The sequence below is a fragment of the Amblyomma maculatum genome, chromosome 10, assembly GCF_055883805.1.
Source record: "Amblyomma maculatum isolate TAMU_Amacu chromosome 10, ASM5588380v1, whole genome shotgun sequence".
Lineage (NCBI taxonomy): Eukaryota > Metazoa > Arthropoda > Arachnida > Ixodida > Ixodidae > Amblyomma > Amblyomma maculatum.
Window position 1 is genome coordinate 54,520,458 of NC_139353.1, and position 26,392 is coordinate 54,546,849.

Consider the following 26,392-nt stretch of genomic DNA (forward strand, 5'->3'; position numbering starts at 1 on the left):
TCGAAAAAAAAAAAAACACAGAAAGGAAAACATCTCATGCTTTTTCTGTCTCCTGCAAAATGAAAAAAAAAAAAAAAAGGGAAGCCTGTTAAAACTTCGATTCCACAGCATTTCACCAGAAACCATGGCACATATACCGCAATTCAACTTGCTCCATCTAAATAAAACCAAATGAATGCTAATGCCAGGGTATTCACACTTCATTCCCCAGAATGTGCCCTTATGTCCCAGCAGTGCAACTTAATCTTCTTAGGGGCCCTGCAGACCACTGTAATCCAACTTTATACGATGTAATCCACTCTTCAGAAACCAGAATTCAGCCTTAATCTACTGCCCTTAGTGATGAACCGTAATTCTTTCTATACGTACATAATCGATTGTGATCTACTTTGAATTCATTGCAAGTCAACGCGATCCACCTTCAGTACATTGCAGTCCACTTTTGTACACCTACGTTGTTCTAAATCCACCCTATTATATAATCTGAATCCATATATAGGCGACCTTTATTGTAGTGCATCAATCTATACTCCATGACGCCATTCCCTATGCGCCATTACAGTGCTAATATTATAAGCGGCTCTTCGAGAAGCTTGGTTAAAACTAAATTACGGAAGCTAATTTTGTGCTAGGTTGATACGGCGTCTAAAGAGGATACTAAGTGAACCAGACCAGGTGGTACAGTTCGCAGAAGGTACTAAGGAACAAGGGCTCTGATTATTAGAGGTAAACAGCATATTTAAACAGCTCTCAGCTGAGTGCTCTTTACTCTTGTGAAGATCATTATTTGTAGTGCAAAACAATTTTTCAGGACACTTCAGTGTCCTTACGCGCGATAATGCTAAAGAATTTGTGTCTACGTTTGGTTGTTTGATGACCTGTCGCTGCTACTGCTGATGGTTATGCTTATGCATAGGTCTTCGCCCCAACTCAGATTCAACTGCGTCATGCGTTTTCTACGCTTTAAGAGAACTGTGCATCCCCTAAAAGCGGTTTTACCCCGCTTCAATCTTCGAAATAAGACTGAGGGTTCTTGTATAAATGTTGCATATTTTTATTGCAATAAAAAAAGACGCTATGCATTTTGAGGTGTCATTTTTTAGATTCATGAAATCACTTTAAATAGTTTATGTAAATATGCATATTTTCAGTGCAATAAATACCACGTTTAGAAAATAAAAAGTGTCGCGGTAGCGTCCTCATCTCGTGCAGGAGTTGGAGTTCGATATTGACCATAAGTTTCTTTTTCTATTTTTATTCTATAGTCAGTTTTGTGTGCGCACTCTCTGGTGACAGACACTGGTCCCGGCACTCGTGCGCCAAAGAAAGGCTTTCGCCTCAAAAGAGTGCGAGTAAAGAGTCAGAGCGGCAATCTTATGCAGCGCACCTACTTTGTACACAGACCAACGTGCTCGCCAATTATTCCTGGAATCTTATTTTTCTATTTTACCAACACCTATGAGTCAGAGAACACTGGTCTCTCCAGGAGAAGCACCTCCAACCCAGTACCGTTCTTCCCGCGTAGCGTGTCCTTCCTTCATTCAAACACACTGTTCGTAGCTCAAACGACATCCGTTCCAGGGGAGAAAGTGTCCGCGTTGCCTGCGGCTAAGATTGAAGAAAGCACCAGAAACAGCTGTTGCGTACTCTGCCTGAAGAGTTGTGTGCTTTGCCGTAGAGGGCATAAGGAGCCGGCCGGGAGGGTAAATGAAGCCTTACACAAAGGCATGAACGTAGTTCTTTGACTGTGCCACACCTGCTGCCGTTCGAAGAGGCTTTCGATTGCCCTGTGTCCATTTCTCCAGAATAAAGGAGGCGCTGGTTTATGGTACGGACATGATCGTATGTCTGTTCCATGCAGCAGCAGTTGCGTAGTTCTAGGCCACACACATGTTCGCGCCCCAATGAACGGAACTAGCCTTCTTATAGCTCCGCGTGAATGTGGTGAAATAGTCGTCGTTCGGAAAACAACTCCGCGCTTTCCACCTCTTCTAGACGGAGGCTGCTCAGAATTCAGCGAACGTTCCGTCAAAATTGCCTCTTTACGCAGTCTGGCTACTGGCTGGGTGTTCATACCGAGAGCGGTAGTATTTGCGAGAGTGGTGCCAACTGGCGTATGCGTAGAAAAGTGCCGTCCGTGGCCTCTGATCTTCCCTCGAAGGAAACACAAGTGCACAGGAGCGTAAGGAGCGGCCGCGTTTGCAAGCGGCGACATAAACGACGTTTAATCACGCACCTTCGGTTTTATGTTTAACACGTCACGATCATAAAGCACGGACGTCATACTGCAGCACTAGGGATTCACTGTAGTCGGCGTTCACAAGAGAATCGGCATCTATTCGGCGAACGTCTCTTTCTGGAAAGCTATTAGCTCAACGTCTCTCTCTGCCTCTTGGAGTCACTTCACACTTTACGCCATTCAGCTCAGCTTCTTCCAGGTGAGTTTTGTGAATTTTTCTAGTAACCTGCTAATTCGAAAGAATCGATCACAAAGCAGAAACCCCCTTCGAGGTGGCTTGGTCGTTAGGGCAGTTGAGTGTTGAACCAAAAAACGCGGAATGGAATCCCGACCGCGGCTGTCGATTTGCGAAGGAGTAAAAAAGCAGTGCGCTTCTGTACTGTGCAATGTCACTGCACGTTAAAAATCTCCAGGTGGTCAAAATATCCGGCGCCTTCCACTACAGCCTCTCTTGTTGCCTCAATCGCTTTATGGTGCTAGATCCTATAAACTAAAACAAAACCATAAAGCAGTAACTTGCTTTCTGGTAGTAAGCGCACTATTTATGTGGTAACAAAGACTCTACACTTGATTAAAGAGCTTCTAAATGCACATCCATTATGACAGCAGCTTTGAGAGGGCCGCTCAGCTAACCTGCAAGGGGAAGGGGGGGGGGGGTTCTCCTCTCTGCATTCTTGCTCCAGGTTTCATCTGGAATAGCCGAACACCTTTAGGGTTAAAAGCCATACAAAGAGAGTTTGGGTTTTCGGTCAGGGATAATATTAAGCCACTTTTGTCCAGGTATGTATTTTGTTTTAATTGGTTATCGAGAAGTGAGCCGAGAGTACGTAAATGCTGATTACAAACAAATTTGTGGTCATACATTAGTCTTAAGATTTCGAGCAGTAACGCAGAAGATCTCGGTGTGAGCTCATTAACTAAAACTCATCAGTTTCAAAAAAGCTGATACAAGACCCCCAGAACCGACTGAAGCCATGCTTCTTCAAACAGACCTGTCTTAGAAATGCTGGCAAAGGACGTTTTTTTTTTTTTTTACTGGCAATCGTTTTGGTAAAGAAACCTTTAACCAAATAAGGAGCTTTTCAATACCAGTTTGAACAAAAACAAAAGCAAGTAATTTTGAGTTCTTATAGACTGAGTATTGAAATGAAGTAATATTTTGAATTCTCACGTTAACTTCAGAATCAAAACTGAGTGTTTGAATGCTGATATAGTTTAGTCCTCGTGGTTACATATTATCTCTTTCTCTGTTTCCTTCATAGGTGTGCAGTAGATCCAAAAGGCTGTTTTTATTTTACATTCGTGTACTTTCACTTTTACCCCGCGTTGATTCGCGTTTCTTCGTTAACGGAGCCGAAGTATTGCAAATACGCCACGTACAGGGTCATCCATTTCTAGCTACAACAAGGCAACTGCTTTCAAAGCAACAATGCGTCCGACGGGGGCGCATATCGAAGCAAGGTGGTACAAGCTCAAAGGAACCCAGAGGCGGTGCTTGACAATACCAGCTTCATAGCTTTATTGCCTGGCCGGATCGGAGCAATGGCGCTTTGAAAGCAGCGACCGTGTTGCCGCTAGAAGTTGACGACCCTGTACGTTCGGCACGTTAGCAATATTCTCGACAGCACTACATGAATCACAGAACCTAAATGAAAAAGATGAGCTTTTGTACTTTATTATTTTACTAACTGTATTCATCACCAGCGCCCATTGTCCACAGGAGTCGGTGTCCAACCATGACTACAAGAATACTAGCGGCATTGATTGCACTGACAGTCATCGCAACTGTTTGTGTGCTGGCAGCCCCTCCAAGTAAGTTTTAGCTGATATTAAGCGCTGTCAGGGCACTACTTACCAGTGCTTAGAAGACTTCCAATGTGCTCGCATAGTGTTGTGTGTAAGAGAAAATCTCCTTTTACCTGACAGCTATCAGTGTTAAATGGAAACCCTAGGTGAGGGAGGCGCAATTTTTGTACTGCATAGTAGCCCAGTGGTTAATTTCCTTCGGTCTTCAAATAATTCCTTCCGTCTAGGGGCATGTGGTATACTACCTAAACAAATCTTTGTGCAGGAGTTTTAACTGCAAAATAAGCGCAAAAAACATGCTTGCAGAGTGCCAATGGAAAGGAGGTGACTAAAATGCTAGCCGATCAACATGAGCCTGATTCCACTCGAACGGCATCAGAAATAATACTAGAAAGATAGCTATTTGGACTAACGTTGCTTCCATGTCAGCAACAACATGTCTATTATCTTGTTGCATACCGCTTATCTACTTCTCTGTTCAGGGTCCTTTTACATCCTTTACATTTTACATGGTTTTTACATGCTTTTACATTTTGCATGCTCATGTCTCAGGTACCTTAAAACCGTAGCGGAAAGTACATTAAAAAAAATTTTCAAAATCTAACACCAAGTATATGCTGCTGGAAACAGCTTCCATGTCAATTTCAATCAAATGCATTGTTACGAATGAAAGCATGTCTTAGCAAGTCACTCGAATGTAGTTTCGTAAATTTATTTTCGTAGGTTATTTTTGAGACGGTATTAACTTAGAACTCGACTCCGACAGATACTAAGTAGATTAACGCGGAGTAACATTAGTTTCCAAAATGATTATGGGACTCTGCTACATTTTTTCACCCTGCGCATAACAACTTTGCTCCGATGTTCCCCAGCGTTATGTCTTTATTCTAATTCTGGGCTTTTTGATACATGGCATAACGAGACGTCGCGTACACATGTGTCATATGCATTTGCATGATGCACGCAGTAGTCGTCCCCCCTGCTCCCCTAATATATACCTGAATTTGGCAGGGTGCCTACATGCGCAGTTTAAAATATTCATAATTGGGAGCTACAGAACCGAGGGTAGATTAGGTTGGCGCCATGAATGCTGCATTTGGTTGCTTTATTGGATCGCGTTCTAAATGTTACAGATGAGCATGGTAACCAGGTTCCAGATTATACTTCAGAAATTTAATCTAAAATATGCACTGCTGTCCTGCGTAGTGCTCTGTAATTCCGTATAAGAAGACCTCATCTGTGTTGAAACAATCTGTCAGATCAAAGTCAGGCCGCGAGAACTTGCTACTATACCATTAATGGCATACCAAAGGGAAAATAACTTGCGACTAGATGTGTTTTTAATTAATACTACTACCCTTAGAATAAAGCGGTAGTGTTCTGCAAACAAACACACAAACAAACAAATAAATTAACATAGCTAAAAGAAGCATTGTTATCGGACCTTTGTTCCGCGCGGTGAACTTTTGGAGCCTTGAGATGGGACAGCTTGTGATTTATAATACTGTAGAATTGTAGCCTAAACCACGAGCTACGTGTTTTTTTTTAAGCCTGTGGTTTTATATTGAACCTAAATATGATAATTAAACATGAACAAAATAGTTACTGATGCTCAACATACCTGTACTGAGCTCAAATGCATAAAGTCAAGACGAAGATAAGTAGTCACACACCGCTCTTTTCTTGCGTATGTTATACACCAGTGCGCCTTAATGAACAGCTTAAGGGTGCCCCTAGCTTGAATATTTCATTAATATAGTAAACCATAGGAAGTGAATGGAAATCTTTTGGTGAAAGGTTGCTGAGATGATAGGAGAGAGCTAGCAATCTGTCACTGAGGGAACAGGTGAAGGAAGGTTTGTCAGTCATTGCTTCGAACTGACCCTGAGCTGACGCGTTATTTATTTTTATTCATACTGTGGAGATGATTTAAAAAAAAATAACTTTGTGTATACATAAAGTACAGCACTGTTTCGAATGAAACTTCAAAAGGATTGGTGGAAAGCCGTTTTCTTTAGTTCACATTTTCCTTACCTCCAATTAAGCGCTGCAAAAATCGCACAAAGGCATAGGGAACCCCACGCATTGCCACAAAATAAATTACCGCTTTCCATGTGTTGCATTATTTAGCTTAGTTATGGTGCGGCAGCTGTACATTTTTTCTTTGGAGCAGAGCATCAAAAGACAGCACATTATGCGGAATACAACTTAAGTGTACAATCAGAGTTGTGTTGCAGCCGTACAAAGGTGCATTTCGTGAGAAGAAATTGGTCGGGAATGTTTCCTTAAATATATAAAGCAAAAATAAACCACAAAGAACTGTCACGATCGGTTTCAATTACAAAATAATAGCCAGCAACATCTATATACCGAAGCCTCTTCCTATTGCTACCACAGCTTTATTAAATATTTGCATGCCTAACATAATGTTGCGAGGCAATGACATATGACACCTTACTTACATTCCGGATAAATTGCTATTTTCTTTTCGAAATATTTTCTGGAAAACTGTGTTGTGGTCAGTTTAGAGCACATTTTTTCTGTAGTGCTATATTGCCGCGAAACCTCAAAACTGTATTTGTTGAACAGCCGCCGGCATGCGGGCATGTGATTCTGGCACGCGTATCATTTCTGTATCCCGTGTTTGTCCATGCTCGTTGTCGCAATACGACGCGTTATCATTTTCTTTGTCGCGAAAGATGAGCCGAGATCTGTCTTGAAGATTCTGGTCACTGGCGTATGTTTCAACAATGTTCCAGGTTGTGCTAGTAGCAGTTTGCGACGTTATCTAGAGTGTTCTGAGCAGCCTTTAAATTGAGCGTTGACGAGTGTGACGAGCATTCTTTGTTCGACGATCGACGAGCACATTTGTTGCTATCGCCGCCGCCGAGTTGCTCAGATCTTTTGCGGGCGCAAGTCAACCCAATAAAGAGTTTCTTCAGTGCAATCCCCGACTCTTCATTTGTGTCATCGACCTTGTCACCACCACGTAACAATATATTTTATTCCTGAATATCTCGAGTGTTCTGTGCACAAATGCATACATTGTAATGTTGTAATGTCTTGTACTTCAAACAAGACTTACGCGTTTCTTCGCATAACGTTGGTGGTGTATTGAATGTTAAAAAAAAAAAAAACTCAATCATTGCGGAAGACTGCGCCCGCTTTCGGCATGTGCTCTGGTATCTAGGAAACTAGAAAAGGTTTTGCGGCTAAGCACAATGTTCTGTATTTGGGTGACGTTGAGATATTGCACCCCTTTTCTTGGAGTTATTGTTTTGGAGGATATTGCGGAAATAGTTTCTACCTGAAAGTATGTAAGCATTTTCTTTTTTGTCTCGGCGTTTTCCCGTTGCTCTTTGTTTCTTTTCCTGTTTGATTTTTATATGACGTCAGAGGTTTAAGTCTATGGGAACTTTCGTTGCACGAGGTAAGAGCTCATTCTGAGCAGCTATTTTAAACTTCAGCTAACTTTGCTTTCAAAGCGTGCGTGAAGTAAAAGAAAAACATAATAAGTCGATTGGTTTTCAGAGCGCCAGGAGAGCCAATTAATGATAAGAACTCTTTAAACCACTACAAATGTTAAAGAGAATGTCCTTCTTGACAATCGTTGGATTGAAAAAGATTCATTGACCTGAAACCTGAAGAAGACGTGTTGGAGAAACCTGTATTATACTACGGAAAATGGCCTGATGTGTGACGATGAAAAACGATTTAGGAAATATAACTTATGTATTTGGAAAAAATACCTTGACGGCGCCTTTTGATGAAATCATGTCCTCAAGGCAGCGTCTATGATGCACGCATTATCACCCAGGCCATAGAAGAGCAATTTTGCAGTCAATCAGTAGATATAAGCACTTTTGAGACAGAAATACTATTCGATTATAGCATCGGTAATATAATCTGTGCTAATAAAGAGCATGCTGATATAGGCTTGGTAGCTGCGGTGATGTTGAACACATCCCTTCGAGCCAGGAAAGATCAGTTAGGGTCCAAATCCGTCTGCCTATCGGAAAGCCATTGCTAATAAAAAATACATTGCGTTTCTTAACACTTACCTGTTCCTACGATTACAATAACCACGTGCAGAGAAATGCAGCCCCGATGATCACGACGACTACGATGAGGAGAAGGAGGTGAACTCGTGCCAGGGCTTCAGTCAGCAGAGCGACTGCCAGATGGTCCTCGAAGCCGACGGATGTCGACGATGTCAGTGCCCGCGCGCCTGCCCTTCCATCTACTGCGGTCTGCGCTGCCGCAGGGTGCTCAGGACGGGAGCGTGTCCTTATTGCGACTGCCGGCGAGGAAAGCAGGTGTACGTCCTCGGCAAGAAGCCCTAGCACTGACAAATTACGCCAGCGGAACCTTAAGATCTGCGAGAACTTAGAGTGTTCGTGTGTGCTGTCTTTGGTTTCACATGTAGAAAGCTCCTGTGCCATTCGCGCTTCTTACCTGTGTACGTTTCCAGCTTTAAATTTTTGGTCTTAACTAATGATATTTGAGCGCCAATACATGTTTTAGTTTTGTTAAAATTTCAATCACAATGTGTACCAGCGAATTTTTGACGTGTTCGCCGGTGTCAAATAAATCCCATAAACGCAAGAAATTGTACTGGCGGTGGTTGCGCAAGAAAACAGCCTGTTATGTGTGAGTTAAAAGCATTTTAAGCTATCTTAACTGACAGCAGAAAGCGACATAAGCCGCTCGGCTTAGTAAATACAATACTCTCTTCTTTCTTTCTTAACCCAACAGAGAAGGACCTAATCATCTATCTGTATACCCACTTGAGGCAAACAAAACAAATCACGACATTATTTTACCTAAGCCCCATATCGTTTTTTTTCGCTTGCACAGTACAGGCAATAAAAAATGCCAAGAAAATCACCCATTGTTTCTCTTATTTCTGCGAACTGAAAACAAAGCAATTAGCAATTTTTTTTTTTGACGTAACAGAACCCACAGTGAGTACTTTATTGCTTTGCACAAGGGAAGGCAACAAAGCTTCTAAGGTAGACTAAGTGTAGTAGACTAGTTAAACTACTGAAGAGCCTTTAAGTGTCGCGTGATCTGGTCTGCTGCAGTTTGACCCGGCCTAAATAGTTTATTGATTGGTAAGTAGGAATTAGAAATTCCTTAGGGATCACAATTCAGTTAATCCGTTGAAATATCCTAACCCTGAAAAAAATAATTACCCGCATATTCTATACCAAGGTACAAGTATGCAACGTTATGTTCGGGACTTAAAAGAAACCTTCGGCTGAAGCCTGTGCTTCGCCCAGTGCATAAGAGAAGAAAAATATTAGAGTGCGCTAGAGAAAAAAGTAAACGGTGTCTTCTAGCTGAGACGCCTCATAGGGCGCTAAAGAGAGGGCACCGGAATATTCCCCGCCTTCACAGGGAATCTATTGTGCTGCCCGTTTCCTGTACACAAATCAGTAAAATAAAGACTTGTTTACAAAAGCCACATTAGAAGAAAGTTTTCGGTCATTTGTTTGCCCGACGTTCTCCAAGAATTGCGCACTGACACTTCATTTCTTAAGGTAGGATGCGGGGTTAAAATTAAATTTACACCAAAGATGTGTTTTTAAATTCTTGCTCTTTTCTTTGTGCATGTATTAAAGAAACACCTCACCAAATTTAATTATCATCAAGGGATCACTCGCCACTGAAAGCGCATATGAATTCGGATTTCAAGACATAGCAGCACAGCTGGAGAGACACGGAATGCGGAGTGAACCTCCAAGTTAGTGTTTTTGTTTTTCACGCGCTCTTGACAAAACGGACTTGCTATCGAGGGTATGGCAGGCAGAAAGCTAAGAAGAAACATAGAAATAAAAGGCACATTTTGGGCCGTGGGAGCTGCGGATTGGTTTTAAAACCCAAACAGAAGCTTCAAGTGATAGAAACGCAGCACATAACCATCGAACCCTTTTTCGCGCCACTTGAAGCCTGGCTAACCAAAATGCTCGAAAACTGCCGATAGAATAGGAAACATAGGAAGAGGCAGGACCATCAATCAACCAAGGGAAGCATTTTACAAGTGCAGAGAAGGGCGCTGGACAGCTGTAAAGCTACAAAGTGGTGACTCCAGGCAATCGCCACAAGGCTATACCTTGTCGTAGAGCACGACTGAACGTATGCACCAGACCGCTTTTATTTATAATTTAGACCCTAAATTCGAAATGCCTACTCTGAAATCTTTGAACTCAGTTATTTCAGTTTGCACTTTTTTTAAAGACGTGCAAAATTTGCACTTCATGAAGACTACAATTTCCAATCTCTTTTGCCAAACACTTTTGTGGACTAAAAGTTTGTTGGGAAAAAGGTAAGGTACTTTTAGATTCCTGATTATTCTCTGAGAAAAAAAAATTCAAATATGTGCGATATATTGACAACGTAGAAAATGTCCTTTCGTAAAGAGTCTAGCTTTGTACAAAAATGTCAAAAAAAAAACCGCAATTCGCCTTGTATTGCGTAGTGATCTAGATGAAAGCTAGCTAACACTGAAGAGTTAAAATATCTTCATGATTTCTGAAAAGAGTTTTTGCTGAGCTTACAAACTCAATTACTCCTTGTGATAGCTTCAACTTATTGTTCAGTTCGTGCTAAAGTGATGAAACTTAGAAAATGCAGAGTGTGTCCGTAGAGTAATGCAATTATTTGTTTTCAGGCGCTGTTGTTCGTCCTACCATGCTCATATTGGTTGGGTTAGGCGGCGGAACGTTCTAAGTTTCACCTCTGATTAGCGCAGTCGGTCTTTAGCTCTGGGAGTATCAGGATCGCTGTTTCCGTGTACCTACTGATAGTGCCCTTATCATTACATCCGATGGAATCCGCAAGCGAACAAGGGTACGCCATCAAGGTCTGTAATAAACTGTGCAAGCCTAAGGGAAATCTGTTGTGTGATATTCCCATGTATCAAGGTGGTTGAAGCATTTAAGGCCGGCTTGCAAGACGGCGATAATAAATCCTGCTCTAGACTGCCATCAACGAGAAAAAAAAGTGACGAAATTGACGACCACACCACAAGAACAACGGAGTGGTGATCGCGAGCGAACTTTTTTACCTTACTTTAACCTTGAAATTGAACCTTCTTTATTGCAAAGTGTCATTAGTGGTGACAAGTGGTGGTTATTTGAGTATTACCCTGACGCGAAGCGCCATAGTTCCGAGTGGCACACCTCAGACTCATTTCGCCCCCATAATACAAAGGTGAGCGAGTAGAACGTAAAAACAAAGCAACTTGTCTTTTTTTTCTTTTTTTTTACTCCAATGGCGTGGAGAACAACGAATTCGTACTCAAAGGAGGGCAATGAACGCTGTTTATTGCGTGGAAGTTCCCGAGGGATTGAGAAAAAAGGCTCATCCGAGCGCGACAGGAAATCACCAATACCTGGCAGTTGCATCATGACAGTGCTCCTGCCGCACTTGTCATTGAGTATGGGAGTTTCCGCCAAGCACAACTTGGTGATGCTGCCCCAGCGTCCCTATTGTTGTGACCTGGCTCAGGCAGACGTCCTCCCGTTCCTGAGAATTAGGTGTGGCCTGAAAGGAGTCAGTTTTGGTAACACCGAAGCGTTGCAAACCACCGTGATAAAGGCTCTAAACACGGTTTCTGTCGACGCCTTCCAGGATGCATAAAGTGCATGTAAGAGCCGCTGGCAAAACTGTGTAAATGACAAAGGGGACTACAGGGAATTTTAAACGTCTGTAACAATATTTTGAATAAGTAGTCAAGGGTTCGACGAAGGTTCGTCTAGTCAGCCATGGTAGTTGAGTAAAAAGAATTACAATCACTGACCAAGTCAACATGAAAAAAGAAGGCGTTTCGGAACCCCTACGGGTTCCTTGATCACAATGAGGCGAACAAGGCGAGGGAATGGAAATTTAAAGGCGAAGATGGTGACGTAATATTTTGAATATTTTTTTTTGTACCAAAATTGCATTACTTTCCGGAAACACCCTGTATTCTAATAAGCGGAAGATAAGCAATCCCTCATAATGCAGAAGTATTTGCAGTAGGGCTAGTTGTTTCATGCTATTAATTGGAATGGCGCAAGAACATGTCAGCACACAGACCTGCGGCGTCGGGACCAATCAGCTTGAGCGCTCCGCCCACGCGCGGTAGAGAGTCGCGGTGGCAGATCACGGATCACGATAAGCTAAATCTCTATAATGAGAGCTTCCTCAAGCAGAACTGTATGCATTCTAACCTTGGTGCATGCTTGTGTTAAATTTTTGGACCGGTTGGTTTTCTTCAGACCGCAAAAATATAAATTCATTTAAAAATTACGCCTAAATATTCTCCATCAATGAAGAGTTGTTTATGAAATAAGCCCAATATTTAGGTAGATTTTGGGACCACAAAATTGCAGTCAATATAGGTGACCATCATGGGCGATCTTAGTTGTCGGATAATCATGTTCAAATACGGAATCTAATCAGTCTCTATGGCAAGTGATCAGTGCGAACGGCAGACAAACTGAAGACCAAGATTTTGCTCTGCTTTCGATGAAAAATATTTCCATCGTCGCATTCATAACAGTATCACCGAAGATTCGAGGGTTCTGCCACAATCCGCCTTTTTCACAAAGTATGGCGCCCTCTGGGAGTGGTTGAAAAGTCGTCTGCTACTGGTTGAAAACGCCTTTGGCGTCAGCGAATGACAGTGTGTGTTCTGGACAGCTACCGCCATCTGTCGCACACGCCTGCCAAGAATATTAACTAAACATGGCCTCCGAGATCAGTTACGGCTGCGTTGATCACGGAGGCCACGAACTGCGTATGTGCAGCTTGAGCTGGTGGCTTGTTTTCAACCAGGGAGAGGCGCGCTTGCGCAGAGCGGCCTTGTGAAAAAGGCAGATTGTCTAAAACGCTACCGCTTACGCCGCGTATGGCAGCTTTAACCAGACTGCGCGAGCTGAGCAGGAACCTTATAATCAAGACTTAGCTACCCGTCGCAAGGTTTGGCCATCCCAAACGTATAGTCAGAGCATAGCTTTCGATATCTCGTGATATTACCTCATAATTAATAGTCATGTCAACGAAACCAGGACTTCTGTTAACGCTGGTGTGGTCGAGTTTGCGTTTCACGTTGCATTAGCTGACTGCATGTTTTTTAGTGCGAGAACGCTAATTGGAACGTTTACATCCTCTAGCGTTTCCTTGCCCGAGACGCACTGCAGAAATAAAATTAGAAAAATATAAAACAAAAACAGTAGTGATGAAACAGTGAAACGTGAATACAAAGAAAAAGTGATGACGTCATGACTATTTTATGAGACGAATATCATATGACCAAGTATTACTAGCAAAGTGGAATAGTATGTCGTAATCAGCAACTGATGACATCAGTTAAATTTCGCATCGTGTACGAATGTTGTATACAGGCCTCCTTTGTCGCTTGCTAAACGACTTCGTTTTTCGCACCAAAAAAGCGCAAACACCCACAGGAGTGTAGAGTCCTCAGGAGTCGCTTGTCGACCATACACTGAGGCTCCTTTTCCTTTCTGCATTATCAGCGTTCGAAATCAGCGAACAGTCAGAACTCCTACAGTCAATCCGCCGAAGAAAAGAACGTCCGGAGGGCCTCAATTTTCCTTTACAGGATTTAAAGCTAGTCCCTTCGGATTCTAGTTGTGGCTAAACCTGCTCCAAAAAGACGCGCATTGTTTGAAGTAATATCCTAAGCACCCAGCCAGACAAAAAACAATGTTTACCTCAAGTCGAAAAAGCGGAGCTTATGTCAAATTATTTGGAATATGAGTTTTGAAATAAGCTCACCGAGTTGTAACAAATCTAAGAATCAAAGTCACATGTATACTATTGTGCATCTCAGCGCGCTCTGTTAATGAGGGGAAAATTTACCTTTAACCAATCTAAGCGTTTTTCCGCCAAAAAGGTTCGCATCTTAAATTTGCACTCTGTCGATGCAGTAGAGAGCGGAAAGAGGAAGCACGAAAACATTTGCGGGACACTAATTCAAAAACATGCGACGACAGTGCTTGGTGATCTAGCCTCATCGTGCTTTTAATTGGTCTTTATTTATAATTTGTCCTTCCCCGCAATTTCTGAGTTTTGTTGAGCTATTACTAGCCAATTTCATTTCGCCGCTCCACTCTTATCCGTTATAATTTTTGCTGAGTAATTTTCAGTTTTGGCTTCTTTTCACGGCAGCCACATTCTGGCATCTTCCTCCACTCCCCCTACAAAGGGAGAGAGATTCACTTTCTCTACTTGCACCTGTCACGGTTGCCAGGTGAAAACGAGTATGCAACACTATAGCGGACACCACCTTTTCTTTAAGGCGGGCACCTAATGTTGGGGCATAATAAAGGGTAGGTGGAAGCAGCATATGTGGCTGCTTCAGTTTAATTAACCCATAAAAAGCGTTTAATAGAAACGTCATTGTCTTACTTGGCCTAGATGTCTTTTTTTTTTTTTTGCCGGTATAGGGAAGTCTAAAGTTGGTTTGTGTGAAGCGCCGGCAATATTCGAGGTCATCCCGATGTAAAGGAAGGACTATTGGGAACCACCATGTAATTAACTTGCGCACGAGGCAAATCCACGCATGTTTATTCTGGGAAAAAATGAGTTTTGCTCGTTTAGCACATTATGATTCCTGGTTTTCCTAGAGTGATTTAAATAAAAACAGGAAGCGAAGAGTGGAGTCGGAGGGTCCTTGTTGTATAGCAAATGGGAGGTATTTTATACCAATATTAGCCACTTATTAGCTTGCTCAGTAAAATCCATTTTCCAGCCACTTCTTCCTGGAATGAGTGGAGCAGTTGGCTCCTGTTGGCGTTTATCCACCACTGCGAGGGCCTTGCTTCATGAAGCCTGCGGATAAAAGATTACAAAAAGAAGATAAAAATTTTGCTCTAGTTCATAACAGAGGCACTTTATGACGTGCGCATTAAATAATTTCGCACTCCGGCACTACGTCAAAATGGGCCGGACCGCATACTGTGGCACGAAAGGCTCCAATGCCTATTTCCATCGTTTAGATGCGAAAGATTTAAAGATTTGTTTTATTCAATAGGTAAAAGACTATAGGCAAAAAAAAAAAAAAAGGTAATCTAAGGAATGTGAGCATCTCTCTTTTGATATTCTGGAATTGACTAGAAAGGGATATCAATATAGTTTTGCAGGGGAATAATTCGCCAACAAATGTTGCCCGTCCTCTCAGCAGAAAGTGAAATGTGACAATTTATTCAACCTTGTGCACTTCTGGCCTTAAGCTTTCTTTTTATGACCTAGGGCGATCATTTCAGTTTTGTTGCACGACAAGGTAGCTTTTCTTATTCTTGTTTTGTAAGATTCTTGGAAACTAATCGTTTTTCCGATAGCTGGTATTCGAGAAAATATGCCCCAGAAATTTAGTACTTCAATAACGAGGAGGGCATCTCATTGCTAACGGTTTCAAACTACATACACTCAATTCCATTGGAGTTGGAGACTCATTTGTAAGCTGGTGAGCCTTAATACTGTTTGGCTCCAGATTATTGCACCTCCATGGCTCCATGCGCTAATAAAACTGGAGAACCGCAGTTTAGAGCGTCTTGAAGCGCGCAAATGGCCACGTGAAGGCACCCTACTGAGATTTAAAAATGTACAGTTACAATATATAGGGAATCAAGGGCCATATGGATGGATGGATATAATATAGGAGCGTCCCTTTTGAACCGGGGTGGTAGCAGTTGCTATCATGCTCATTCCCCCCCTATATCTTCATTATTATTTTAGATTGTTTAAGTATATCCTCATTCTATTTATTGAATTTTTCTTTCTGCATTACTAACATTATGTCACTTTTCAGCTTTTAAGCCACCAATATTCCAATCGTTTTTTGCTAGCTTCCACCGCAGATTCATTCCCCCGGCCACTGGTACCTCTAAACCGCAGGGCTTCAGGAAGAATGACTGGGCCTGCATCGACTTCCGGATGAATACCATTACATTCGAGTATAATATGGTTAATTGTTTCTGTGGATTTACCACGTACTGCACATGTGTCATCTTCCTTGTTAAATTTCTTTTTGTAGCTGCGTGTTCTAAGACACACTGATCTAGCTTCAAAACGTAGTGCACTGCCTCTTGAGTTATCAAAGAAAGCTTCCTTCCTGATCTGCCTTTTCCACTTTCGGTATTTTTCCACACTTTGTTGTTTTTTTTTTCATTGAATCTATCCAATTTTTACTTTCTGTGTTTTTCACCTGCTGCTAACGCTCTTTATTTCTTCGTCCTTGTGACCAGCATACTTACTGGTTATTTCCTAGTTCTTTTCCTCCATTGTGAGTCAACGCTTTTCAAGTATAGGTATTGAAATACTTTTGCTGCCAATTTGTTACTGTCCAATTTCTTCAAGCATTCCCATATATCATCAATGAGCAATACAGCGCCATCTGTGGGCCGAGCTGAAATACCGCACATCGAGTCTTCCGCGACATAGCGAGAGATGGCGCTTCACTTGCAAGTCGTGACCGGTCTGCATGTAGCTCTGCGCCAACATTCTTGCGCAAAGCAACCGAACCGGTTATGCCTGGATACAGGCAAATAATTTATATATTTATTTGCAATACTGCTAGTCTCTAGTTGAGATCATAACAGGTGGGCACTACATTCATAATATCGAAAAACGTATGACGAAAAAAATTAAAGCAGCTCTAGAAAAATACAGTATTAGGCAATTCTTAAAGCACGAACAAAAAACTGAAAATGTGTAATCAAATTCGCGCAAACCTTGTACCTCGTATAATGCGGTGCTTTTATTGGTGGGAAGTCTTCAGTGCTGTTTCATTATCTTCGGACTAGGTTCGAAATGAGCGAAACTGCGCTCCATGTTCAGGCCTTTCGTTTAAAAAGGGCGAGAAATGTGATCTGAATTCGATTAATCCAGTCTTTATTACATAACATATTCAGAAAAGGAATTGTATCGCGCATGTTTATCAGTTTCGGAGGCAATGTGGGAGGCTAACATGTGAACAATAAGGGACCCACATATGATCCTCTGATACTGAGATGAAGCAAACCAGTGCTCTAGCGTGTTCTGATGAGTAGATTACTAAGGGCAATTTTTCAATGTCTTCTAGGTTGCCGAGCGCGTTTTCCCGGATTAAGACAAGTTCCATATAATTAGCCCACCGAGGTGTCAGCCGAAATTCATTAAAACATAATATATTGCCGCGAAACCTTCAAAACAGTATTTGTTGTTTTTTAACAGCCGCCGGCATACGGGCTTATCACTCTGATTCTGGACCGCGTGTCAGTTCCGTAATCTTTGTTTGTTACTGCTCGATGTCGCGAGTCACACCTTTATCAGTTTTGTTGTAGCGCTAGCGCAAGACGCACCGAGATCTGTCTCGAAGGTTCCGGCCACTCGCTTGTCTTTCCACAATGTTCCAGCCCGTGCTGGTAGCTGCTTGCGACGTTATCTAGATTGTTCTGTGCAGCCTTTAAATTGAGCGTTGCCGAGTGTGACGGGCATTCTTTGTTCGACGATCGACGAGCACGTTTGTTGCTATCGCCGCCGCCGAGTTGCTTAGTTCTTTTGCGGGCGCAAGTCAGCCCAAATAAAGAGTTTCTTTAGTGCAATTATCGACCCCTTCATTTGTGTCGTCGACCTCGTCACCACTACGTGACATCTGGTGGAGGTGCTGCCCTTGATCCTTCAAGCGAAGACCTCAGCCGTGTTTCTGTCGCCCTGGAAGACCAACCTACAGGTCACCGAGCCAGCCGCCGCCTTCAAGGCCTACAACCCGAACACGGTCTGCTGCCTGACCCTACTCGATCTCGGAAGACATCGACGCTCACAATGGCCCAGCCTACAGCACCGGTTGTTTTCGTTCAACCCCGTGAGCCCCCCTGCTTCCATGGACGACCGGATGAAGATGCAGAAGACTGGGTGGACCTTTTCGACCGTGTGGCAGAATTCAATGGCTGGAACGACGCCACGAAACTCAGGCAAGTCTACTTCGTTCTTCAAGGACATGCCCGAGTTTGGTTCGAAAATCATGAGGCAGCTATGAAGGACTGGGACATTTTTAAGGAAGCGTTTTTGACTGCCTTTTCAAGCGTCGTCCGAAAAGAAAGCGCCCAGGACCTCCTTCAGTCAAGACTTCAACTTCCTAACGAGCCTGTGCTGGCGTACGTTGAAGAGATGAAGCGCCTCTTTCGCCGCGCTAACCCTAACATGACTGAAGCTGAGAAAGTCAAATTTTTAATGCGAGGCGTCAAAGAATCGCTTTTTGGAAATCTTGTCCGAAATCCGCCAAAAACAGTGGCGGAATTTGAAACGGAAGCGTCTGCCATCGAGAAGACGTTGTACACCCGGATGCGCCACTACGAGCGACCACTTCAACCAGACTACTCATGCCACTACCCCAGCGCATCTGCAAGCGGAGAGAACCTTCGGGACATCATCCGGGAGATCGTGCGAGAAGAGCTCCGCAGAATGCAGCCACAATCGCAACAACCCCAGGTGGCGACACTCGCGGACGTCGTCCGTGAAGAAGTCCAGCAGGCGCTGGGCGTTCCTGAAGCGACGGCTGCGACTGTTCCAGCACAAGAGGCAACAGCGATGAACTACGCTGGTGCATTACGTCGCCCTCCGCCCCGACGTGATGACTTACCGAGCCCTCGCCGCTACCGTGCTGTTCCTGAAAGCCGCCCCTTGGCCCCCGCCCGCCAAGCCTACCAACGACCCCCAAGCCCCAGGAAGTGCGACGCCTGGAGGACTGCAAACAACCAGCCATTATGCTTCCACTGCGGTGAGGCCGGCCACATTCTGCGACACTGCCCGTACCGACGAATCGGTCTTCGCGGATTTGCAGTCGACGCTCCACGACCACGCCCAGGTGAACGACCGCAAGAAATCGACAACTATCTGCGTAGCGGTGAGATTGCGCCACCAAGCCGTCGATTCAGGTCTCCATCGCCGTACAGGGCCCGCTTTGCGTCGCCAGGACGTAACTATGATGGTAGTGTGCGCGGAAGGTCCCCAAGCCCGCGCAGGGGAAACTAAAGGCAGCAACCTTTGGAGGTGAGGTTGCTCAACGGCGAAAAGACGAAGATCCTCCGCCGCCGGCGACGACTAACGACGACACCGCTATTTCATTGCCGCTCCACACGACGTCATCGACGACAACACGACCAAAGTGCAAGCAGACACCGCCGCCCAGCGAAGTAACAACGGTATGCCCCGGCCATGACCTGAAAAAACGACGGAGCCGAGATCGGACACTAAGGCCCACGTGCAATGCGAGGACGCGAACAAGTGACCTTGAAGTTGATATCGACGGTCGCAGAGTCACTGCCCTAGTAGACACCGGAGCTGACTATTCAGTCATTAGTGGACCGTTAGCCTCTCAGCTCAGAAAAGTTACCACCGCTTGGAATGGCCCGCTGATTCGCACTGCAGGTGGCAACCTGATTACTCCATCGGGACGATGCACTGCAAGAATAACCGTAAATGGGCGTACTTACCCCACCAGCTTTGTGGTCTTGCAGCAGTGCTCCCGCGACGTGATTTTAGGTATAGACTTCCTAAATGAACATAGGGCTATCATCGACCTGCGATCCAAGCTCATCAAGCTCTCTGCAGACAAAGCCATTCCTGCTACGACGACGTCGATGCAACACATCGCTCTAAACGTCCTCGATGAAGAATTGACCGTCCCGCCCCGATCAAGCATCGCAGTCTGCGTAGGTAGCGCAAACATTGAAACCGCTGAAGGCATCGTCGAAGGAAATATCCAATTGCTCTTAGAACGAGGTGTCGGCATCGCAAGAGGCATCGCGAAATTCCGGAGAGGTCAAGCTCAGGTGCTGGTAACAAACTTCACCCAAGAATACCGGCATCTCAACAAGGGCACGACGATCGCTTTTCTCGACGAATTAGCCGACCTCAAAGATGTATTCTCCCTCCACGACCAAACGCTGGAAGACGCACCGGACCTATTCCGTCAGCCCACATTTGACATCAACCCGGCATTGACCCACAACAGGAAAGACCAGATTCTCAGTCTGCTTCGAAGCTACGGGGAGTGCTTCTCATCGTCATCGAAGGTACGACAAACACCACTGGCCAAGCATCGCATAATAACGGACGAACACGCCCGACCTCTGCGCCAAAGCCCTTATCGTGTATCGCCGCGAGAACGCCAGGCCATTCGCGATCAAGTTGAGGAAATGCTGCGTGATGACGTAATCCAGCCATCGAACAGCCCCTGGGCGGCACCAGTCGTTTTGGTCAAGAAGAAAGACAGCACACTTCGCTTCTGCGTTGATTATCGCCGCTTGAATAGCATAACGAAGAAGGATGTCTACCCGCTTCCCCGCATCGACGACACTCTTGACCAGCTCTGCAATGCAAGGTACTTCTCATCGATGGACCTGAAGAGCGGATATTGGCAAATTGAGGTCGACGAAAGAGATCGCGAAAAGACCGCATTCATCACACCGGACGGCCTTTATGAGTTCAAGGTGATGCCATTTGGGCTCTGCTCCGCACCAGCCACGTTTCAACGAGTAATGGACACAGTCCTGGCAGGCTTGAAGTGGCAAATTTGTTTGGTGTATTTGGACGACGTTGTTGTCTTCTCGTCAAACTTTGAAGCCCACCTAAAACGACTACAGACAGTGCTGGAAGCCATCAAGTCATCGGGACTAACGCTAAAAGCAGAGAAGTGTCACTTCGCCTACGAAGAACTCCGGTTCCTAGGTCACATCGTTAGCAAGGACGGTATTCGCCCAGACCCGGAGAAAACAGCTGCAATCGCACAATTCCCACCGCCTGCCGACAAGAAAGCTGTTCGCCGATTCCCTGGGCTGTGCGCTTATTATCGACGATTTGTCAGAAACTTTTCGCGGATCGCCGAACCGTTGACGCAGCTTACAAAGGCTGACGTACATTTTAAATGGGAAGCGCCGCAAGGAGAAGCCTTCAACGAACTTAAGCGCCGCCTGCAATGCCCTCCTGTACTTGGCCACTTTGATGAAAACGCCGAGACCGAAATTCACACCGACGCGAGCAGTGTAGGCCTAGGAGCCATTCTCGTCCAGAAGACTGCCGGACAGGAAAAAGTAATCGCCTACGCTAGCAGGTCTCTCACAAAAGCCGAAGTCAATTACTCGACGACCGAGAAGGAGTGCCTTGCGATCATCTGGGCTACTTCTAAGTTTCGTCCATACCTATACGGCCGACCATTCAAGGTGGTAAGCGACCATCACGCGCTCTGTTGGCTGGCTAATTTGAAAGGTCCTTCCGGCCGCCTTGCCAGATGGAGCCTACGACTTCAAGAATTTGACATGACTGTAGTCTATAAGTCGGGCCGGAAGCATTCCGACGCAGACTGCTTGTCCCGCGCTCCCGTCAACGCTCCTACGAAGGACGATGACGACGACGCCTTTTTGGGACCGGTAAGTGCCAGCAGTTTCGCAGAACAACAGCGATCAGACCCTGAACTGAAAGCGCTAGCCGATTACTTGGAAGGAAAGACCGCTTCCCCTCCTGGTGTGTTCAGGCGACATTTATCATCGTTCGCGTTAAGCAATGGCCTCCTCGTGAAGAAGAACTTCGCACCCAACAAGACCGCGCAGCTTCTCGTAGTGCCTAAAACCCTCCGGCAAGAAATTCTGCAGGCGTTGCACGATGAGCCCACAGCAGGCCACCTCGGACTTGCGCGCACGTTGCATCGAATCCAGGAGAAGTACTACTGGCCGCGACTGCCTGCCGAAGTTGCCCACTACGTGAAAACGTGTCGTGAGTGCCAACGACGCAAGACGCCGCCGATCAGACCAGCAGGACTACTAAACCCGATTCCGCCACCAATCCTGCCCTTTCAACAAATTGGGATGGATCTCCTTGGCCCCTTTCCATCTTCTTCTATGGGTAACAAGTGGATCATCGTGGCCACTGACTACCTTACCCGTTACGCCGAAGCAAGAGCACTACCAAATGGTACCGCGGCAGAAGTCGCCAAATTTTTTGTCGAACAAATTCTCTTGCGACACGGCGCCCCAGAAGTGCTCATCACGGACAGGGGAACGGCGTTTACGGCAGAGTTGACGCAAGCCATCCTGGAATACAGTCACACAAGCCATCGACGAACAACTGCGTACCATCCCCAGACCAATGGCCTTACGGAGCGCCTGAACAAAACGATCGCTGACATGATCGCTATGTACGTCGACGCTGAACACAAGACCTGGGACGCCATCTTGCCGTACGTGATCTTCGCGTATAACACGGCAGTCCAGGAGACGACAAGAGCTACTCCGTTCAAGCTTGTGTACGGTAGGGAGCCCACGACGACGCTCGACGCAATGCTACCGCACGTAACCAACGAGGACAACCTCGACGTCGCCGCCTACCTGCAGCGTGCAGAGGAAGCCCGACGACTCGCACGGCTGCGTATTAAAGACCAACAGCGCACCGACAGCCGACGATACAACTTACGACGACGCCACGCAGAGTACAATCCAGGAGACCAAGTGTGGGTTTGGACACCTGTTCGCCGTCGCGGATTAAGTGAAAAGTTGTTGCGTCGATACTTTGGGCCGTACAAAATCATTCGCCGCGTCGGCCCACTGGACTATGAAGTCATTCCCGACGGAATGTCAGCATCACAACGGCGACGCGCACGCCCAGAAATTGTACATGTTGTACGACTGAAGCCATATTACGCGCGTTAAAGTGTGGTGTTTATGTTTAAGTTGCTTTGTTTTGGAACATCGAGGCGATGTTTGTTTTTTTAAGGGGGGAGTAATGCCGCGAAACCTTCAAAACAGTATTTGTTGTTTTTTAACAGCCGCCGGCATACGGGCTTATCACTCTGATTCTGGACCGCGTGTCAGTTCCGTAATCTTTGTTTGTTACTGCTCGATGTCGCGAGTCACACCTTTATCAGTTTTGTTGTAGCGCTAGCGCAAGACGCACCGAGATCTGTCTCGAAGGTTCCGGCCACTCGCTTGTCTTTCCACAATGTTCCAGCCCGTGCTGGTAGCTGCTTGCGACGTTATCTAGATTGTTCTGTGCAGCCTTTAAATTGAGCGTTGCCGAGTGTGACGGGCATTCTTTGTTCGACGATCGACGAGCACGTTTGTTGCTATCGCCGCCGCCGAGTTGCTTAGTTCTTTTGCGGGCGCATGTCAGCCCAAATAAAGAGTTTCTTTAGTGCAATTATCGACCCCTTCATTTGTGTCGTCGACCTCGTCACCACTACGTGACAATATTCCTTCAGGAATATTCTTGAAATACCTATATCAGAATTCGTAAAAGAGTGCGCTGCATGAAACTTATAGGAACAGAAAAAGAAATATATTCTTTCTGCACGCACTATTTCTCCTCTACGAAATCGAGGCACGCGAGTCCAAATTATGTGGAACGGTACTTGTAACATTAGGAAGCAGCAAGACAGCAGTGTGGACCACGGAAAATACGGAATATGAAAGAAATTTCATCCATATTAAATGAGAAAGCAACAAAGTGATCAAGATAACGTCGGGAGACAATGAAAAATGGGTTTGTGTAAAACAACCGTCAGCTACTATACTGTACCTGAGGTCAAAAAGGAATGGTAAGCGTAGGTAGGATAACTAATAGTAGTTAAGGTTAATTTAGCGTGATCCAAGGTAATGCAGACGTTGCAGAGGCGGCTGAAAGTTATGCAGATGGATGAGAGGGGGATTTCACTGAGCAAGGGCTGTGACACCAATGGGCACAAAGTCAACAAAGCGTTATGCCCGTGGCATTTGAAGATGCCCAGCGCGGCCTAGGCTGAACGACCGGTCTTTGGATTGCTAGCTGAACGTCAATGCCACCGCACCAACGCGGCAGTATCTGAGCACATTTTCAACGCGAGCGCTGTCCGGGGCCTGAAATAGAAAACTTTCAAAAAGAAGAAATTTCGCATCTAGCCGCAACGCAGTGTGGACGGTGCTTCGCGCTCTAGGTCCGTATGCCGCTTCCTTGCTTTCGTATATATTTTTAGACTGCACTGGCGTCCAAAAATACCCTAATAACCGCAATTCCACCGCCTCGGCAAGGTGTTCAAGCTAGTCAAATGGCAGGGGCCAATTTCTTTTTCACCCACGGGCCCGTTCCGCGCGGTACAATTTCTGGACACGGAGGGTGCGTCATGCGACGACCATCACTGGAGGGTCAATACGAAGGATGAAAACAAAGAGGAAAAAAAATGTTTCGGTTCTTCCGCACTTCGCGCCAGCGTGCAGCGGCAGGATTCCGGTCGCCACTGGGCGCTCTTAGTGTGTGGAGTTCTTCATGGTGACCGATTAGAGCAGGCGTGCGTCTTCGGGCTTCCGGAGCGCTATTTGAAAAGTTGTTTGGTCAGGTGGTCTCCGCTGCTTGGGATGCCTCGTTGAAAGCAGCTCGCCTGAGGCGTTGGTCTCCCGCCCTTCACGACCTCGACCCTCTTGCCCGTGAAGTTGCGTGCTGCCATCGACTGGCGCTTTCGTCATGACCGATAAATGCTTTTCTCTGTTGTGCCATTCAAGAAAATTTTTTGTCGAATTTTTTGAACCTCTGTCCTTGGTCGCCCGGTTCGTAACAGGGGGATAATTTTGCAGGAACGAAGAGCACAACATTTTGAACAGCAAAGAAAAGAAGCGTGATCATTTGCTCAACGCTTGTGCGTCTTGCTCCAAAAGAAGTGGTACAACTTCGCATTCAAATCTGTTTTGAGCCTGTACTCCTTTCACGCTGTCCGATTATGAGCATTATAAATATAATAAATATTTCATATTTTCTTCCTTTCGACGACTTTTAAGGGATTATCCTGTAGTTACAGTGGTGATATCTCCTAGTGCTCAATTTTACACGGTGCCTATAATGGGAATTATGTTTGCCTCTTTACATGCTAATACATTTCCTTCACAACTCTGTACCAATATCACGAAGAGCTTCTTCTAATTATAACTTCGTGAGCTCTAATAGAAACGTTTTATTGCCCTTAATAAATATTAACTTCCCCATTTTGTCTTCTTTCGGGAACATTAGTGCATATAACGGCTCACAACACTTCAGCATCAGTAGGAAATGAAGATATGGTGAAATTTCCCCTTTTTCTTTTTTTATCACTGAACCGTAGACAATGATCATAAATGTATTATTAATTGTATTATATTAATAAATATCGCTCGTTCGTGCGCTATTCTGATCTTCGAGCACTCGTAGTGCACAGCCAGCCTCCCTTCTAGGAAAGCAACTTCTTTATATTAAAAAAAAAAAAAAAAAACGTCTAGCAATGGTTTCGTCCCAGAAGTGGAAAAGTATGCGTGTGTCACAAGCTGCCTCACCTATTATACAGCGGAAGATGCGGGAGCTTATGGCTGGAATATAGAGCGAAATTCACGGGACTCCGTCGCTCCTCTGGACAAGATTCGACAAGCCGATGGGGCAGTGACCGCCTGTCCTTGACGCGGCTGCTGCATAGTCGGCCGAGGGTATAAAATAACCGACAGCAGCCGCCCTCACCAGTGCGTTTGGGAAGATTCAAACTTCCGGCCACTCCGCGGTGCTCCGAAAGCGTATTGTGTTCTTCGGGCCCGCGATCGACGCATCGTCCTCTGCACCTGTACGGCCGCCGCTACCGAGCAACACAGCCTTCGACGCCTCAGCAAACAAGAAGACGTGAGAATTTCATTCGCCACGGACTGTTGTTCAATCGAACATTATTTTCGCTTTGTTAACTTTTGACCTGACTTAGTAGTATTTTACGCTGTGTTCTTATGCAACTTTTGCTCATACTTATAATATCTGAAATACCTGCTTTATTATCTTTATAGTCTTCATATTTTTATCACAGTGTTTTGTTCATTGTCGGGTTATTTTTTTTTTGTCTCTTATCATTTATTTCTTCGTCTTTATCAATATCTTGTCGTGGCGTTGTATTCTCTTGCATTGTACTCTATTATTATCAGTGTAATTTTGGTCTGCTATTTATAAACCTTCAATTGTTTGTAAAAGAAAGTGACCTATTTGTACTTATTCCTCAATCACACACCGACACACGTGCTTCACGGGTTGACCGGCCTAACTTTTAAATGTGTTCACAACCCTCATAGAGGAACGACGAGTAATCGTAAAGGAGATCCCGCACCTCTTTTGACTGTAAAGGCGGGGGTTTGTGACATAATTGGCGTCCGCGACAGGACTGGTCAACCAAGTGTCGGTGAGGGAGAGAGGAGTAGGTGCAATTTTTTTAGTGTTGTATCCTAGCACTGCATAACGCTTTCCACCTAACATGGCTGATGCAGAGTTAGAACGGCTTGTTGAGTATGGCCGAACTTTTGGCTTTGAGGGTCAAGAGCTGCTCAAATGGGTAGA

The 26,392-nt window shown here is 45.0% G+C and overlaps 2 protein-coding genes across 2 annotated transcripts in view; one reads left to right on the top strand and one right to left on the bottom strand.

The window, feature by feature from the left end:
• Positions 1–3,962: 3,962 nt before the first annotated feature.
• Positions 3,963–8,493, top strand: LOC146176495 (uncharacterized). Its single transcript, XM_084580979.1, has 2 exons — positions 3,963–4,051; positions 8,138–8,493. The coding sequence occupies exons 1-2, from the start codon at positions 3,976–3,978 to the stop codon at positions 8,386–8,388; spliced, it is 327 nt and encodes a 108-aa protein (XP_084437105.1). The 5' UTR covers positions 3,963–3,975; the 3' UTR covers positions 8,389–8,493.
• A 6,164-nt stretch (positions 8,494–14,657) lies between these two features.
• LOC146176496 (uncharacterized) overlaps positions 14,658–26,392 on the bottom strand; it is a 74,100-nt gene continuing 62,365 nt past the window's right edge. Inside the window, exon 5 of the mRNA XM_084580980.1 lies at positions 14,658–14,887. Coding sequence (XP_084437106.1) covers positions 14,767–14,887 — 121 coding nt within the window. The 3' untranslated portion in view covers positions 14,658–14,766. The remainder of the gene's footprint in view (positions 14,888–26,392) is intronic.